The sequence below is a fragment of the Lottia gigantea genome, assembly GCF_000327385.1.
Source record: "Lottia gigantea unplaced genomic scaffold LOTGIsca_7, whole genome shotgun sequence".
NCBI classification, from domain to species: Eukaryota; Metazoa; Mollusca; class Gastropoda; family Lottiidae; genus Lottia; species Lottia gigantea.
The window spans coordinates 235,432-254,574 of record NW_008710370.1 but is presented as its reverse complement, the minus strand read 5'-3'; the positions used below and the strand labels follow the sequence as shown (position 1 = coordinate 254,574).

The 19,143-nt window shown below is 32.2% G+C and overlaps 4 protein-coding genes across 4 annotated transcripts; 1 reads left to right on the top strand and 3 right to left on the bottom strand.

The window, feature by feature from the left end:
• Window positions 1-569: 569 nt before the first annotated feature.
• On the bottom strand, window positions 570-5,732 carry LOTGIDRAFT_154869 (hypothetical protein; the record flags this gene model as incomplete). Its single annotated transcript, XM_009065375.1, has 5 exons — window positions 570-677; window positions 1,518-1,707; window positions 2,277-2,410; window positions 3,322-3,553; window positions 4,847-5,732. Coding segments are annotated over 5 exons (1,550 nt in total), but the record flags the coding sequence as incomplete, so codon positions are not given.
• A 956-nt stretch (window positions 5,733-6,688) lies between these two features.
• Window positions 6,689-9,013, bottom strand: LOTGIDRAFT_210722 (hypothetical protein). Its single transcript, XM_009065374.1, has one exon. The coding sequence runs from the start codon at window positions 8,749-8,751 to the stop codon at window positions 6,745-6,747; it is 2,007 nt and encodes a 668-aa protein (XP_009063622.1). The 5' UTR covers window positions 8,752-9,013; the 3' UTR covers window positions 6,689-6,744.
• Window positions 9,014-9,274: 261 nt separating this feature from the next.
• LOTGIDRAFT_205824 (hypothetical protein) lies at window positions 9,275-13,179 on the top strand. The gene is made up of 7 exons (XM_009065373.1): window positions 9,275-9,499; window positions 10,003-10,152; window positions 10,404-10,487; window positions 10,870-10,930; window positions 11,210-11,327; window positions 11,724-11,794; window positions 12,921-13,179. Exons 1-7 carry the CDS (start codon window positions 9,314-9,316, stop codon window positions 12,986-12,988), a joined length of 738 nt encoding a protein of 245 aa, XP_009063621.1. The 5' UTR covers window positions 9,275-9,313; the 3' UTR covers window positions 12,989-13,179.
• A 393-nt stretch (window positions 13,180-13,572) lies between these two features.
• On the bottom strand, window positions 13,573-17,504 carry LOTGIDRAFT_177514 (hypothetical protein; the record flags this gene model as incomplete). The annotated part of the gene is made up of 8 exons (XM_009065372.1): window positions 13,573-13,789; window positions 14,190-14,352; window positions 14,832-14,925; window positions 15,365-15,505; window positions 15,753-15,842; window positions 16,057-16,140; window positions 16,443-16,595; window positions 17,391-17,504. The coding sequence occupies 8 exons, from the start codon at window positions 17,502-17,504 to the stop codon at window positions 13,573-13,575; spliced, it is 1,056 nt and encodes a 351-aa protein (XP_009063620.1).
• Between the last annotated feature and the right edge of the window lie 1,639 nt (window positions 17,505-19,143).

The window sequence follows — 19,143 nt, the reverse complement described above, 5'->3', positions numbered from 1 at the left end:
AATATTCATTGTAGAAGAAAATTAAAGGGACAGATGCAACATTTTTTTGACAAATCATACATTAGTCTCAGAAACCGGAAATCAGTAATAATATTCACAGACCACCATTGAAATTTGAGCCTCCAAATCTATGTGTGTCCAGAATTATCTAGGTTTAAAAGTTAAACAAACATGTCCTCTTTTTTTTGAGACACTGCCATATATAGAAAATATCTAGAGAACTATGAAAAGATATTCCTAGATTTAGATATTTTTGAAGGAATTATGCCATTTTTGTACATTTCTAGTACTTCTGAAGACTATTTACATATGTTCAAGACTCAAATCAACCTCCCAAATCGGTGCATCTGTCTCATCAAGTGGTAATAAAAAGTCTTAAGCAAGGATCTCTTATCAATTTCTGGTCAAACAAGTATGGGAAGTAACTATGATATAATCCATCAAAATATCTGCATATTTGAACTCATCCTTGACCTCCTGATAAGAATATATTATCCTTTTTTTTTTATTTTCAGCAACCCTTCTGTGATCAAAACCTCACCAATGGAAGTTATAGTTCACAGCTTTCTTCACCAGTTCTTTTTAGCACATAACCAGAAGATTTTGTCATCATTCATACATGGTATATGGTACATTTGGTTGTTATAAGATGGTACTACATCTGTTTCTTGTGGATACTAAAACAGTACATATAAATTAATGAGTGAGTGCTCACAAAAATTTTCCAACACAGCAGAAAATGTTGTACAATTGAGATTCCCAAATTGTTGATCAATAGTTAGCAATTAGTAAACAATGTTTATGATTAACAATGTTTATGTTTATGATTAACAATGTTTATGATTAACAATTCATGTTTGCCATTAAAATAATTACGCAGCAATTTACCAAAACTATCGTGTAAAATATTGCTGAAAAATTAAATTTTAACAATGATCAAATGAAATAAATGAAATAGATGGAGTTTTATGTCCTACTTTTCTGCACCATGTGGGCTAAAAAAAAATCCTAGTTAGAAATTGCAAATTTTATTGTTTATTTCAACAATGACTTAAATATTGCTTGTATATTGGAGCATTTGACTTTGTGATTTGATCAAATCGATTTTTGCATTAAGTCCTTTTAAAGAAAAGTCATAACTTTTATGGACAACAATGTATAAACTTGCTGCTGAAATATACAGATCTGTACATCTTCACAATATCAAGCTATTACGCACTTTGTCAACTTTGACTGTAATAGTCACCTTTCTTGTATCATGGAATACAGTATTTTATTGGATTGTATGCCAGCAAATACAGCTTACAGACTTTCTTTCGGAGATTCTGATTAGCTGTATTCGTAAATGTACAATCCAACCACTACACTGCATTAACAAACTTCTGTGAAATAAAAAAGGTTGCTTTGTAGTTAAGATATAAGTCCCAGTTTGTAATAGTTTGATATTGTGAAGATGAGAAATGTGAATATATAATCATTTGTTGTCTATAGTAATGTAAACAAATTGGGTTACATACCAATACATTGATTGTTTGGTTTGAGAATAAAAAATGTTTGATTTGTCGATGAAATAACCACTTGCAAAAAATGGGGTAATATTCTCTATCTATATCACCATGTACTTGGTTACTATAGTTATCATGAGACACAAAATAGGTGTTGGGACTTCGGCTTGCTGCATACAAAATAAATGGATCATCTTTTGATCTGAAGTATAAAAGTACAAAGACTGTTATGTAAAAGGAAACTACCTGTACCACATTAACATTAAAGGTATTTGAAAGAGGTTTTCTAAATTTTGTATGTGTATCCGGGACACTGATAGCATCAATTTACACCATTTGAATTTTCAATCAGACGTCTGTGGTTCTAGAAATTCCACTAAAACTAAGTGTTTGATGGTCTTTATCATGAAGCATATTTTGCGATTAGTGATGTCATCAAACACTTAGTTTTTGTGGAATTGCAGAAACCACAGACGTTTGTTTGAAAATTGGAATGGTGCCAAGTGATGCATTCAGTATCTCTGATATGCATACATTTTTTCAGAGCTATTTAGATATGACACATGTACAAGAACAGAAGATATGTTACAAATTGAGAAAAAGCCATGGCTCTGTGAGTTAGAGGCTTGCTCGCTAACCTAAAGATCCAGGATTCAATCCTAGTATAGGTCACCAAATTTCCTGCATGCCCCGGCCCATCATCATTAGCCCAATTAGATTCAAAACTCCATTCATTTCATGTCAAACAACCTTGGTCAAAATAACACTTACATATTATTCACCGGGAAAAAAATGGCATTTTCTTTAACTTTATTCATGAATTTCCAATTCTTCATATGATCTCTACCAATTACTAATATTTTCTTTGCTTTTTCTTTCTTGAAGTATTCAACAGCTAGCAGTATCTATTAAAACGATAAGGTGAAGATTTGTAAATACACAAATGACATAGATGTCTTTTGCATTTGTTGACCCATTAAACAACAAAAGAAAGAAACAGGTATTTTAACTGGGATACTAGGAGAATTCATTCGACCAGCTGGTCCTTAGAGCTGGTCCTTAGCGTAATATCTTGGCATTGATCTTTCCTCTATTATCCATACTCATTTACAGCTGGAATAATGAGGAAAGATCACATATTCAAGGCCAACACACATCAACATGCTGACTGAGATTTGTTTGACTTAACCAAGCAAATGATTATGTAAAGTTTCAAATGCTTCAAATGACTGATAACTGCAACAGAACTCCCCCAAAAGATGGAGACAGTATGACAATGACAATAAGGAAAGACCCAAAACAGGTCTCATCATTTATGATACAAATGTTATCAAAGTTACATGATAACCTTAGAATCCATTTGATGTATGACAGGTATATGGGGAAAAACCAGAATTAGTTTACTTTTAGTTATTTTATTTAATCTCAATCTGTCAAAAATTAAATGAGTGATGCAGGGTTCAATTTAGATTGAAAATTTGATTAACACTGAATTTAAGTTTAGGCTAATCAAGTTCAATTTTGATTTCCATTTCTTAAAGATTAGGTAGGAATTTAGAATGTTCTAATAGTAATTTTAAATATACAAATTGATTTGATTGACAGATTGTCGTGATTTTTGTTTAATTTTGGCTAATCATAGGAAATATTCAATCGCAAAAGGGGTCAATTGCGATGCCATACCGCTTAAATTGAACCCTGTTTTTGGTTTGCCTTCAGCTAGAATGAGCAAAAATATATAGCTTTATTCTAAACAAATTTGTGTTTAAATGAACTAAATAAAGATTTTTATTATTCCTTAAGAAAGATTACATACCGTTCCTCCTCTACAATTTCCAATTCCTACATTGCAGCCATCAAGCACAACATCAAATGGACCTTCTGTTTCTACCATTTTTAAAAAACGTTTAACTTCATCTGGATTGGTATTTAAATACACATCTGATTTTAGTATAAGTTTGTTTAATATCTGATCATTTAGTCCTTCCATTTCAGCTTCAGTTATGCTTACAGCAGGCAATTTGTGTCCACAAGAAATACAATACTGTCTATAGAATAAATAAAAAGATATATTGTTATCGGTTGAAAACAAAAAGTATTGCTATGTGGTCATGTTTTTGTCAACGGCGCATGATGATCATGAAGTATGAAAGTGTCTCACATGACTACAGGACCATTACCAAACTACACCCCCATTTGTCATACTTCCTCATTAATAAGACCATGACAAAACCTGTATTCGTGATACGAAGCTACAGGATTGAAATGCAATCTTATATTCCATGTTCCATTTAAAGGGATAGTAAAGTGGTTTTCTAAATTTTTTATGTGTATCGGGTTTACTGATAGCATCAATTTGCACCATTCCAATTTTCAATTTGCACCATTCCAATTTTCAATCAGATGTCTGTGGTTCCTGCAATTTCACTAAAACTAAGTGTTAGGTGATCACCAATCGCAACATATTCTTTATCGAATACGGTCCTTCGCAATTAGTGACATCATCAAACACTTAGTTTTAGTAGAATTGCAGGAACCACAGACGTCTGATAAAAAATTGAAATGTTGCAAATTAATGATATCAGTGTTCCCTTTAATTAAATAATATCATCAATATGAATTTGTTTTAACGAAAAAAAGTATAAACTGTACCTTTTTCTTAAAAAAGTTGATCGACATTGCCACATTTCTTCACTATAAATAGAAACCAAATGATTTTTTATGTGTTCAATATTACTTTGTGAATATTAGATTGTAAAAGGGAACTGGAAAAATGCACTATAGCTTTCTACTAGGAACTTTAACTTTTTTGCAACACCTGATATCATCCTGTGACAGGATTTTTTCAACCTAGTTCTCAGGAATGGGATTTGTTGATGCAATAACTATTAATGAAAAATTAGTAAAATGTTTTACTTTCAGCAAATGATATCAACTTGCAGCTAGGTTTGTCAGCTTGGCAGCAGGTTTGTCCCTTTTGGGAGCCCATGTAAGTAATATAGCGTCTTTAAATAACATTTAGCAATTGTGAGTACGATATTTACACACAGCTTTATGGAACAACAATCACTGGTTTAAGTTTTATGCAATGTTTCGACGTATTTCCCCCTGTCGTCCTCAGGCACATAATGATAAAAAGTGGTGGGCAAATTTTATATACATTAATGCTTATTATTAAGAAAGCTTTAACCAGTGATTGTTGTTCCATAAAGCAGTGTGTATATATAAGTAATATAGCATTTTTATTACTTCAAATGGTAGAGATATATGTAAAGAATGTCTATTTGCACAATTATATTTTAATATATTTGTTGAGGGGTTACCCTGGAAGGTCTACTTACTTGAAATATTGCATTATATCTTTTGCTATAGATTGGTCAGGTTGATGTCTCATAATCTCCAATATGTCACAAAAATCTTTCATGTTGAACTCAACTTGCTCATCTGTTACTAATTGAAACAGTTCCTGAACCAAACCAGTTATTTGAAATCTCAATCCCAAATTGATAGAAATAGTTATACCATTCAATAGAAAACTAGCTATTTCTGCATCTCCTTCTTTAACTGCCTTAATTAAAATTGGTTTCCACATATTTATACTGGCAAAGTTGGTTTGTTCTTTTTCCATCTCAATAATATCTAATGCCTCTTTCCATCTGGTAGTTTCACACAATCCTTGTGTTATATATGGAAGAAGTATTGACGGAAATATGTCTGAAAAGTCTTTTAATTTCTCCCAAATATTTAGGATAACTTGTTCATATTGTTTACCTGTTCCACGAAAGGATCCCATCAATATTGCATACACTGCAGGTTGTATATCATTAGGATTAAGTGTTTGTAGGTAACTGAACATTTTGATTGCTTGATCCACCTTTTTTTCATTATGAATATATCTGGCACAAATAGATTGCCATAATTTTCCTACATTAACTGTCAATACTTCTTGGTCTTGTTTTAAAATACTTTCACACAAATCAGGCAGAATTTGAAAATCTATTTCTGATTTATTTAATTGTTCCATCCACATAGGTGATGCTCTCAAAACCATTTCAGGCGTTTCTGTCGCAGATTTCCTTGACTGTGAATAGTTCTTCAGATGAATCGCATATTGAATAGATGGATAGAGTTTAGATATTTTTATTGGTAATTGTGTTTTCAACGATACTCTTCTGACTGTTAAAGCCAACCTTCGACAAGTAACTAGAATTGACATAGCTCTAGTTCCTGAAAAATAAAAATTAATGGAAAATTTGTCCTGAAAATAGAGGCGGCATGTACTTAAATGGGCAGACTCCCAAGGTGTTGCTGAGAGAATTCTTCCCCCCAGAAAATTTTTGAAAAATGAAATCCATTGGACATTTAAATACATATTTTGGGGAAAAAATGTATAAAATATGACAAAACCATATTTTTTGTTGTGTTAAATATGAATGCAGTATATAAGGAAATTATGCCTAGTATCATTCATTCATAAGGGCTTGCATACAACACATTACACTAGTCAAACATATCAACCCAGAAGCAGTGAACCAAAACATCATAAAATGTAGGCTATATCAAATTGAAAACAAATTTTGAAAATGAAATGAATGGAGTTTTATGTCCTACTTTTCTGCACCTGATTGGGCAACCGAAGATGAGCAATTCCATGCAGTGGACAACGAGGGAAATTTTGTCAGGAAAGTGGCATTAACCTACATTTTCTCAATTTCCAACTGTGGAAGGGTCCTTAATGTGCACAGCCTGTATTACACAGGGCCTCGGTTTTCATGTCAGCCCCTGACATGTATCACCGACATTGGGAAACCAAGTTGAAAAATTGACCTATGTCAGTATTGAGCCCTACTTTTCTGCACCATGTGGGCTAATGAAGACGAGCACCGCCTGCTCCTTTACAATTTCCAACTCCAGACTTTATTGGTTAACCCAAGTTTTTTGGGATAGTTTGTGTACCAGTGTAGTGTGGTGCAGGAGTTTAAAACAAAATTAAAGGACATTATCATTGAAAAAATAGACACAGGGCAAATTTAAGCCTGTAGTGTAGATATATACATGTATAAGATAAGATTGATGCCATTTATGTTCAGAGAGCAGCAAATTTAGTGGATGGACCGATAGACAGGGATAACGACTAAAGATGTACACCCATTTCAATTTTGGGTTAATATAAAAGTAAAATTCATTCAATTTGTTTATAAACATAACAATCTGTACAAAATGTAAAAGATTTGAATATTTAATCTTGGGTTTCTTTCCATTTTTTAGCAAGAGCCAATAATTTGAGATTAGGTTTAGCAGATTCTTCATCAGGGAAAATATAATCATAATATTCTTCCCAACCAGCTTCAGTACCATCTTCAGTTTGAATTTTTCGCCTTTTCTTCACCTTTTGAGGCATCATCTTATTAATAGCTTCAATAGCAGACTCATCACCAGTTTCAATTTCAAATGCTTGCCATGATTCTAATAACATCAACCTCTGTTCCTTATCATCTGTTGTTTTTAAGGCTTTGTTTGCCTGCTTAAACACATCCCTAGCATTGTCAATAGCATGTTCCTCATTTGTCCCTTTTTCAAACTGAGCAAAACTTAACCACACTTTCACATGTTGAGTTCTTTCCAATAATCTTCGATAAAGATCTCTAGTTTTTTCGAATTCCTCTTGATCTATTTCAAAGTCAATGTAAGCTTTCCATAAAACCTCTGGCATGTCTAATTTGGTCTGATTTATAGCAAGTTCATAGATAGCTCTCGTTCTCTCACTGTCTCCAAGAATGGTTTCTAATTCTGCATATTTGATCCAAACAGTACAATTTTCAGGCAAAAATTCTAAGTACTTCTCATAAAGAATTCTACATCTGTCAAACTCTCGCAACTGCAATTCTAATTCAATGTAGCCCCGAAATAATTTATTTTTAGGACATTTGCCAATGGCAGTGCCTAAAATTCTGCGAGCAACATTTAAATTTTTTTGTCTGATTTCAAACTGAGCGAATAGGAGCCAAAGTTTGGCAAATGTGAATGCTTTATGAGGTATGATATCTAGACAGGCTTTGTACACTTCGCGAGTTTTCTCCATGTTTTCTGCCTCTAGTTCTTCAAACAGGGCATAATTTATCCACAAATATATGTATCGTCTCCAATGTCTTTTCACTTGTGAAGGTGGTATATTAGCAATAGCACGTTCATACGTCTCTTCTATTTGGTCAGTGTTTCCATCAGCTTCAAGCAGTCGTAAATAATCAAACCAGGCATCATAGTTATTTGGATTAGTTTTAATTTCTTCTTCATATTGGTATCTTCTTTTACTGACAATTACATCTTCGATGGCAGCACGGCTACCAAATTTCTTTTCATGGATTGTGTACTGTTTATAAATTTCTTGACACAAATCTTTTGGTAAATGATCCAAGGCATATTTATAAATAACTCTTGCCCTGTCATGTTCTTTTTGACCTTCTTCAAATCTAGCAAAGGCAATCAGTAACTTTTCATCCATGTTATCTTCACCAAAGAATTCAACAGCTCTTTCATAAATTCTTCTTGAACTACTGATGTATGAGTTCTTTTCTTCAAATTTGGCATATTTTATCCAGTTCTTGACCTCTGGATGTACAATAACAAAGCGCTCGTAAATGGATCTAGCTCTGTCTAATTCTTTATATCGCAGTTCCATGTTAATGTAAGCATGCCAGGCTTGTTCTTCTGGTTCCCATTCCATCCATCGCTCAAAAACCTGTCTACATCCAGCTATATTCTCTAACATCTCCTCCATATATGTGTACTTATACCAAAACTGATTGGCTCTGGGTAAAATGGTGACAGCACGATCCCAAATATTTCTGGCATGGTTAATTTGTCTGGCTCTCATTTCCATTTCAGCATATTTAAGCCATACTGTAATGTTTCTGTGATCAACATCAAGAGCTCTTTCCCAGATGGACCTTGCTCTTTGATATTCTTTTTGACTTTCTTCCCATTGTGCATACTTTATCCAATTTGTCATCCAACTTCTATTCTTACGAATATTGTCTTCAAACGCCTTTCGTTTACGCATACGATAAGCTGCCAATTCTTCTGGATCTGATATTTTCTGTTTTGGTGGTGGCGGTACCAATTCCAATTCTCTTTCTTTTGCTTCACGTAGCAACTGTTCAGCTGTGATCTGTACAGGAGCAGGCATCTTATTCTTAACTTTCGCCACTTTTGGCATTTTGGTTTTCCCATCTGGTGTGGTCTCCATTTTAAATATAGGCTAGTCCTAAAGCTAGATCAAATTCTTAGTACCAATTTTTTTAATTGTCAGTGTTTAGGCCTTGTTGAAGATCGGATAAATATAACGTCTCTGACTAATCACAATAAAATCGGTCAACTAACAAAATTTAACCGTTACGCCAATGGTCAATTCATTCACGCCAGCTCTTCCTTATAAAGAATAATTGTTTAAAGGTTTGATTTTTGTTCAAAATTTAATACCTTAACCATAAAATAGCGTAAGGGAAACCATTGAGCGGAAAAGAAATTGGCTGTCGTTTACGCATGCGCTTGTAGCAGGTGTCGCATAAAACATCAATTTTCATCAAAAACTATCTAATAGTTTCTCAAATTCACAAGCATAACATCTGATTCGAAAGCTGTTTTCAGTTATTTATTATAAAGCTAAAAGACACCTTTACTTTTTAATGCCCGTGATCATACTTTTTATGCATATAGAGATACCTTTTTTTATGATCAAAATCCATAATTTCATTTTACGCTAATATTTACAAAATTTGTCAACTTCCTTTGCAATACAACACGTGAAAATGGCAGCCACAAATATCGAAGGAACAACTAAAATGGAACCAGAACTTGCAGAAGAGTCTGGTTTTGTCACAGCGAAAACAAAAAGTAGGAAAAGGAAGCTTCAAGACAAGTCAGAAACGAAAATGGACACCTCAGAGCCTGAAATTAAGAGACCAAACTTCCCAGCCGTGACAGCTGAAAAATCGGTTTGTTAATTTATCTTCATATGCCTTATCAAATTTAACTTATTTTTCTATCAGACAGTTTACCCAAACGTTTTGTTTTATACAATAGAGAATCAAACCCTCCCTTCCCCGAAATCTAACAAAGACCTATGGCTATCTATCTAACAAGTCATTACCTGAACTTCTTACCTTCCTGTTAGTGTTCCGGTATAGCTTGAAATAGATTGTCTATTGTAACGGTAGAGTACACCTATTTGCTGTTTTATGTAGTAGACTGCCATAACAATAGTGTATTCCTTTACAGCACTTCCAATTCTCTGAATCTTAAGGCATACTTTTGATGCAGTTAGATCTCACTATAGATATCAAGAAGTGTTTTAGTCACACAAAAGTTTAAAGTGAAAAGTCCAATTAACTTAGAGTACCAGTATATTACTTAAATATAATAGCTTAATTTCTCAGAGCAAATTTCTTCATTCTAAATTCCACTACCAGTATCGTATTGGAGTTTCTTTATATTTCAGAGTGGCAAGTCAGAATTAAGAAAAATCCCAATACCAAGTAATAGATACACACCATTAAAGAAAAATTGGTTGAAAATATTCACACCGATAGTAGAACATCTTCATTTACAAATACGATTTAATTTAAAAACCAGAAATGTTGAAATTAAGGTCAGTTCTTTTATTTGATGCTTTAATGTGATTGGTATATAGGCCATCAAAGTGATGCAAAATGTTTTTAAAATAAAGCTCTTAAGGATGCAAATCTGTTAGACCAATCGCAAAAACAGGATTTTTGTATTCAGGTAAATCAGAAAGGCTGGAAGTGTGAATTTGAAACCTGTCCCTTTAACTTGGTGGGTATCTCCTGAATTTGAACCCACATCTAAGAGATGTGCTAATAAATTCATATTCTCTTGCAGACATGTAAAGCAACAACAGATATTAGGGCTCTACAGAAAGCAGCAGATTTTGTTCAGGCATTTGTTTATGGTTTTGAAGTTGAGGTGAGTAAATAATGTTGGAGGATTTGATCAGTGTTGGACCTTTGTTTGTAAAAAGTTACAGTATGATAAAATTCTACCCTGACAAATACCATATCATATATATAACTGTATAACTTGAATACTTCTGTATGCATAGAACAATTGCAATAAAGTTGAAGCTATGAATTCTTGACCCAAGTATTCTACTTTGGTAAGAAAGACTTAATTTTAGATAATTCTTTGTCAGTTAATTAGCACATTAGTACATGTACTCTCAATGAAATTTCGATACTCATACCAGCAGTCAGATGTGCCTTGTTGGTGCTTCTTCTGCAGATTTTAGTCTTATAGAAATGACTATATCCATTTGACACAATATAAAACTAAATTTTAAATATTTCAGGATTCCCTAGCTCTAGTGAGATTAGATGAGTTATATTTAGAAACATTTGATGTGACAGATGGTAAGCACTTTCGATTTTTTTTTTGCTTTACCTGCCATGCAGAATTCTATATAGGGACAGGTTCACCATTTCTGGGAGAAAATCGTACCTTGGTTTCAAAAATGAGAATTGTTCCGCTTTGGTGTCAAAGAATATATCAAAAAAATGTTCAGTTTTCGGATAACCCTAATTACAGAGTGAAAATAAGCTTGTGAACGAAATAAATAAAAAGTTCTATTTCTTCTTTAGGGTCTATTTGAAGGTAGTTCTGTTTTAAATCTGAAATTTGTATATTTTCAGTCAAACCATTAAAAGGAAATCATTTATCTAGAGCTATTGGTAGAATAGCAGGACATAATGGTAAAACTAGATTCACAATAGAAAATGTTACCAAAACTAGAATTATTTTAGCTGCTAGGTAAGTTACTAAGGATGTAGCCATAAATTTTCTTTTTGGCTGAAAGATATCAATTCTATCTTCTCCCAGCAACCTATATAACGTTCAAATAAGAAATTGTACATGGTTACATCATTAAACAGTTGACAGACTTTCTGTTGCAATTTTTTTTGAGTTGGGCCCCTTTTTTCAGAGATGCCTGGACTAAACAGTTTAGGATTAACTTTTGATTTTAGAAATTGTAGACAGAATTCAATTTTGTTTCTATTTAATTGTAAACAAATTGAATGTCAATTTTAGTACATTTATTATACAAGTAAAGTATAAAGAAAGGAAAGTAACTTAAAAATATTGAAATGATAAGGCAAATATTATGATTTAAATAGAATATACTGATTTGTGTTGTTTAATTTTCAGTAAAGTTCATATATTAGGATCATTTCAAAATATCAACATGGCTAGAACAGCTATATGTAACTTGATCTTAGGTAAGTTGATTTTTTGATTTGTAAGAATAGATCATGTTTCTTAATGCTGTTAATTTAAACTATTAAAACAGAACCTGAAACATGTTGTTATTTAGTTTCATTCTGTACGTTCATCAGATAACAGTTGTAAAACTCTTTGAAGATTGCACTTTTGATATTTCAATTGATGTATTGAGCACTATTTCAACAGTGTAAATATATTTTAATAGCACTGATGCTGTTATAAGATGTAGATCTTCACAATGTCAAGCTATTACTTCTTCTTTTACCTGGACTAGAATAGTCATCATTCTTTGCTGTGGAATGCAGCGATTTGCTGGATTGTATGCCAGGGAATACAGCCAATCAGAGCCCTCAACATAAAGATTGTCAACATTATGGCTTTTTGTTTATTGACTTTCTGTCGAGAGCTCTCATTGAATGTATTCGCTAACGTACAATCCATTCAAATCACTGCATTTACATACTTCTGTGATACAAGAAAGGTTACTATTGCAATCAGGTAAAAATGAATCAAAATGAATAGAATTTTACATCCTACTGCAAAAAAGACAAAGCTTGTTGGCCAAATAGTTGGCCATTGTGAAGATGAGGATGCAGTTTTTAAATCTAAAGGATGATTTAAATTCAGGAAATTTATGATTCTTGTAAATTCATACTAGTTTGACTGTACAGGCACTTAGGAGGCATAGTTAGAAAAAGATGGTTGCAGTTCTGTCAAATGCTTCAGCTACTATTGTCTGAGCAAAGTATAAGGTTTTTTGAATTTTTTTCTATTATATGAGAATTTGAAAAGCAGCCTCAAAATAGTATTGTTAGTCTTAAAATATCTTTGCTTTGATAAAAATATAAACATAACCACACATTATGTCTTCAAAATTTGCTTTTACAGAGGCTTTTTGGGGTTGAAATTTCTAGGGGGGAAAATGAGTTTCTTTTCAAAGTAAACTTACAAAAGAGCATATTTTTATCACTCTAAGACTATCAGTACTATTTTTTTAGGCGGATATTCCAATTCTCTTAAACAATATCGAAAACTTTTTAATTTTCTCAGACAATAGTCAATAGTGCATGTAACCTGGCCTAGTATGCTATCTTTTTATGGGTTTCATGTATTGCATTTCAGGAAGTCCTCCATCTAAAGTTTATGGTCAGATGAGAACAGTGGCTTCCAGAGTTTCAGAAAGATTTTGAAGTTTGTGATCAATGTACAAAAGGTTTAATTTAAAATTCAAATTTTGAAAGGTACTAGACAAAAACACTTATGTAGACCCTTCCTCTGGTAACTACAAACTCTTCAAACTATTGTGATGCCATTTTCAGAAATATTTTCAACTGAATACAGAAAATGTAATGTAAATTGTTGATAAAGTGGTTGTTTTCAAAAAACTTTTGGTTTTTCTAGTTATATTTAGAGCATTTCTAAATAGGACTTTTGGCTTTAGTGGCCACTATAATCCAAAATATGTCTGTCTGGTAACACTATACAAATTATGATAGAGACAGCCAGCCCGGATGTATAAAATAAAGAAGAATTTTGATTTAAAGATATTTAATATTGAAGTAGTCTTTGAACGATATTTGAACACAGGTTTTTAATCTGATACATACTGTAATTTATTATACTATAGTTCATTACACTAATTATAAATTAGGTACCAGGGATTTGCCGACTATCAACTGTGCCTGCCCCTCCCCCCTTCTTTTTAGTTACTAGTCAGACAAATACCCACATAACTAATATTCACATTATTGTTTTCTCCTAAAGTTTACGCTTGTCACCATTTTCCTCGTTTACTCCAGTCTTTAGGCTGCCAATGTAAACATTTAGGATCGATACGTATTATGCGTCTCTCCATGGCACGATTATGAGTGTCTATTTGTTCACAAGAAATGGTTATAATATATTGTCCTTTATAATAGTTGATAAGGTTTAAATGTTGTAAAGTTGATATCACATCTTCTTTTTTAATACTTGTTATTTCTGAGATTTCACTGAAACAAAAGAATTTATTCTTATAACTTCAAAGGAAGGGAACACAATACAGTCCATTAAATAACAAATGGGAGCTTGATAAATATAAGTTTCCCAAAACAAAGCTCATGGTTTTACATTCATGTTTTCCATCAGCTGATCCTCAGCTAAACCTTTTGGTATTGATCTTTCTTAGATCATTCGTACTCATTTATATCTGGGTTGACTCCATACATCATCGAAAGTTAGAACCCACAACCACCATTTGTTCAAAGTAACCCACCAATTGCAGTCATGTAAAGAACCAATGATCTAACAGTAATTTTGTTTCAGCTTTCATTTTGAATCAATCTTGCCAAATGACTTTGTGAGCAATGTAATAAATCTGTAGTATCTTTATAACTAATGAAACTGACTTACTTGATGGTTATACATGGTCTTTCCCCTGATTCATTAGGTTTCATTTTCAATAAAATTTCTAGAATAGTTTGAGACCAATAACTACGATAAGATAATAATCCTAAATCAGATAGAGGTTTTTCTGGTGAACCTGTTTTACCTTCTACTCTAGACAGTTGATAACCTGAAATAATGTAAACACAACCACATCAAAACACAATTAAAGGCAATACCAATATAATGGAAAATGCAATTTCCAAATGACATTTGTCTTTTGATATCACATTTACTAGCTGATTACCAATCCCTTCAATTGTATTATTTAACATGCAGAAGAGTAAGGCGTAAAATTTAATTCGCATTTCAGTTGCATTCATATACTGAACGGCACATAGTTATATATATGCATAATGACACCTTCATTAACCCTTTGAACATTGAGTGTAAAGGAATTTAAACGTTATAAATTCTAAAATCCAAGTAATATAACTTAAAACATATAACTTCACTTGGTAACAGCTGCATCATCAGTTATATACCATGTAATTATATGTATAGGAGAACAGCAGCAGTGTTGTAAACGTTCAACGTGATTTTCATATAAATTCAATTGAAAATATTTGAACAAGGCAATACAAATAGAATTGACAGATGTAAACTCACTAAATTCTATAAGTAATTTACCATAACCCATCTTTTGATAGGGTGGTAATGTTAATATACAGGCTACATTGTAATCTTCTGTTGACTCTTTTTCCTGCAATAAATATATCAGGAGATATTTACAGTAATAAAATATTTTCACTGTTAAAATAGTGCTCAATACAACAATTGTAGAGCGATATAGAAATATGAAAACTGAACCTAAAAAAACATCTTGTTACTCAGAGTTTCATGCTATGCGATCTTCAGACAACTGACCTATATAATTCAGAACAAATTTAATCAAGTAAAAAATTGTAACTATCGCGTCTTCCCACTTCGATACTTGACAATCTGAAACTGATGCATGGTCTGCTGTGTTCGATACCTCTCATGATTACTGTGTTCAACATTAATCTCTTTGGAAAGTTTTGATAATAAAATTGTATCAAACGCAAGATAATTTTCTTCTGGACCAAAAGGATGATTTACATCATACATTAATAGTTGACTTCCATTAGTTAGTAAAGCCAGTTTTAAACAAGAAATCTCACCTTAGAAAAGAAGCCGACCATATGATAACCCCTACTATCTGATTGACACATAACATAAAATAAGAATGGATCTGTATCATAATATAATGTTTTGTGGTCCAGAAATAATTTAGCTAATAAACACAAATGTTGAGCATACACCTGAAAAAAAAATAAAATAAATTTTTATATAAAATGCACACTAAAACACTGCTACATATAGAGGTTGTTATGAACCCACATGTATATTCAGTAATGCATTTCATTTTGCTTACAGGATTATATTTTATGACAATTGAAATGATAATGTCCCTGAAACAAATCAAAAGTCTTAATAATCTGTACTATTCATCCATTCACAAGTTAATCATTAGCACTTTTTTCTGAAAATATTGTTAAGTAAGCATACCTTATTTTTCCTGCCATCTATTTCAAAGAATGATATATTACTTTTTCTGTAGATTTCATTCCCTGGTGGATGACATAACTGACATTTGGCCTAAAATAGAGAAGATAGACAGTCAGATATAGAGTGTTGATGACTGGTTTGTTTGGTAATTAAGTATTAAGTTTAAATTAACTATAAAATGATAATTCTATGGCCATTGATTTGGGCACTATCTCATGATGGGTAAGCAACAACTGCTGAAAATCTACTGATTATGTGAAATAGCTACTGGAAATGACATTGATTCTTATGTATTTATACTTACCAAATGTCTTTGTAAACATTTGCTACTCTTTAAATATTTCAAACAATATTCACAAATAAAAACTAATGGTGCTGATGTTAATTCCTATAATTAAGATAAAATTAACCATTAGGCTTATCACTACAATAAAACTGCAAACAAATCCATATTCTTCTTTAAGAGTTTATGTCAATCATCAACAATCAAAACAATGTATTGAAAAATAGTTACCGGTACTAAACTTGTGCATATGAAATGCAGAATGAAATTAAAAGCATATTCAAGTTTAATTTTTCGCTATGCGTATAACTTTTCATACACAAAATCACAGTATACAGTTGAACACCTGTAATATTGGATGATACTTGATGATTTTAAAGTGTGTTTATAATGTGTATTCTACTCACCTGAGGATAGGGTGAAAAATACCAGGGTTTAATTCTCCATTTACCCAATTCTATTAATTCTATATTTTTCATTCTGGTGACAATATCATCATGATGTGCCACCATACTGCCTGTTTGACGAGGTGTTTTAGGTACGTTCTCTTGACTATCAGACTGAAACTAAAAGCAAACACAAAACTGTTGGTATGGATATGGTATATTTAAAGGGGAGGTTGACTCAATATCAAGCTGAATAAGGCAGTGAGAAAAAATCTGATTTTAACACTTACGTCTTCTTCAAGTTTACGCTTTTTAAAATTTTGTGTTTTCTTATGCATTCCACCAAATGATAAGGAGCCATTTTGAAGAGGTATCTATAAAAAATAAACAAAATTTACATGGAAACAAACTTAATACAGAAGCCGTAAGTGTTTCCATTATAATACACATTCTTGTAGGATGAGAGAAATCCAATATGCTAAAACTAAGGGCAAGTGAAAGTATGTAGAATTATTGATATGGAAAAAAAGAAAGGGAGTTGAATAGAAAGCAAATTAGAAACTTACAGTGACAGATGCTCTTGGTATTTCATCTAAGCTGCTTTCATCAACATATGATACTGGACTGTTTTTAAAATCATTAATTGCACTGGATGAGCCACTCTCCTGAAATGATCACATGAATACACTTAACAACAACAGATCTACTTTCACTTTCAGTTTTAGGAAATGGAGACCATATAAAGTTAATATATGCATTAGATTACTGTATACTTTTTTTCTTGATAAAAAATAACATTCACGATTCCAAGATCAGGCCTTAAACTGGCAAAGCCTTAACTGACAAACTGAATATGATTGGTCACTTGAAGCACCCTAAAATTTTCATATGAACAATTAATCAAGTTCAAGGAACAATGACTGGTCCTTCTGAACAAACAGATCTACATACCTCATTAGAAATACTAACCAGATATTCTCTATCAGGTGAAGCTGATCGAGATCCATTTGACATCTTATTAAGAGGGTCTTTTTTAGGTGTTTTGTTATCTTTCTTGGGTAGTTCACATTTCGCCACATCCATTCGTTCTTCAGGTACCCATTCATCCAATCGCTTATTAACTGAAATACAAACAACAATAATTAACTCTTAAATAGCCCTAATATTTTACTCAACCAAGAATAAGTATCTTTTTATTTAAAATATATATCTAAATGTACAGTGGTGTAACCTATTTTCGTGGATATAAGGATTCAACACCAAATTTCGTCAAAATCAAAAAAAACAAAAAAAAATTTTTATGTCTTAGATGTTTCCTCAGATATTCTACAAAATAATTAAAATTGGTTTATTTCGATTTTCTTTATGAATCCTTCACTTTGACCCATATTTCATGAGCAACCAACTCGGCAACGGCGTCAGAATGTGTCACCTATTTTCGTGTACAATGTTTGAACTATAAATAAGTCTAGAAAAACACGTATGGATACCCGGTGGTATAATTAACTTCTCTTAGTATTTATCTTTAATATCAATTCATTATAACTAGTGACAATTCCTTCAAAGAACCACGATTTAAAAAAAAAATAGTGACTGACAAAATAAGATACGTAGCGTGATTTATTGATAAAAGTCACTGAAACAACATAAGAATACGGTCCACTTTGTGTTCCATAGAAATTTTCTGCTGACACGGAATCGGCTAGTTGATCACGGCTAGGGATTATAAGGAAATTCGGCTGATAAAAAATGGTGACGTTTGGTAATAAGTGAAATTTTGTATTTGTCAAAGTATACATTAATACATTTTACCTTGCTTGAAACTACTGGATTCATTCTACTAGCTGATATTGTAGAGAAAACCCATGTTTATTAAAACAAACTAATGCGGAGGTCGCGCATGGTCGCTCATGTAAATTATTAATCCTTTCCGGAAATCCACGAATAATAGGTTTCCACGAAATTAGGTTACTCGACTGTATGTGTGCTTGAGATAGGCATATTACATCTTCTAATACTTACAGTCTTCATAGTGGACATAATAGAGTGGTTTTCCATTAATATCTTTTTTACCAAGTATTTCAGCCCAATCTGTAGAAAAAAAGAAAAATCTAGGATAAATAACTTAATTTTGTCAACAAGGAAGGAAAATCAAATTTAAAATTATTCCCCTTTAGTGCGTCAAGGGAGGTAATTGAAGTCTTATTTCAATCATAATTTAGCTTCTACTTCTTATAAAGTGACGTGACACCAAATTTCAACACTTTTCTCACTTAGATATAGTCTTTGTATATACTTAAAACACGGTTTTGATATAATACCATTCTTCTAGTTATGAATATTTGAAATAATCTGCATTTTGATTCTGAACAATGGATAATATTTGCCGAAAGGTGGCGCTAAAATCGATATATTATACTTACGCCAACCATCCCCATTTTTCAATAATACAGGCAATCTACAACCTTCATTGAGCTCAACCTGTAAAAATATCAAAGATTGGATGTCAAGAAATATTTATACAGAGACATATTTATGTTAAAGAAGCTATTAATCGTTTATTTGATGAATATATTGACAAAATGTACCTGGGCTTCCGCCATAATCGTCATGATTGATCCCGCACTGATGAAAAAAAATGAAAGTTTCATAATTTGAAATTTACCAAACAAATATCATACAATTAACATCAACTTCGAGGGGCAATTTCAATCTTATAAAA

Coding starts and splice junctions, on each gene's coding strand:
- LOTGIDRAFT_205824 (XM_009065373.1), top strand. CDS start 9,314: ATGGCAGCCACAAATATCGAAGGAACAACTAAAATGGAACCAGAACTT. Junction 10,488..10,869: donor TTTATGGTTTTGAAGTTGAG/GTGAGTAAATAA, acceptor TAAATATTTCAG/GATTCCCTAGCTCTAGTGAG. Junction 10,931..11,209: donor AACATTTGATGTGACAGATG/GTAAGCACTTTC, acceptor GTATATTTTCAG/TCAAACCATTAAAAGGAAAT.
- LOTGIDRAFT_210722 (XM_009065374.1), bottom strand. CDS start 8,751: ATGGAGACCACACCAGATGGGAAAACCAAAATGCCAAAAGTGGCGAAA.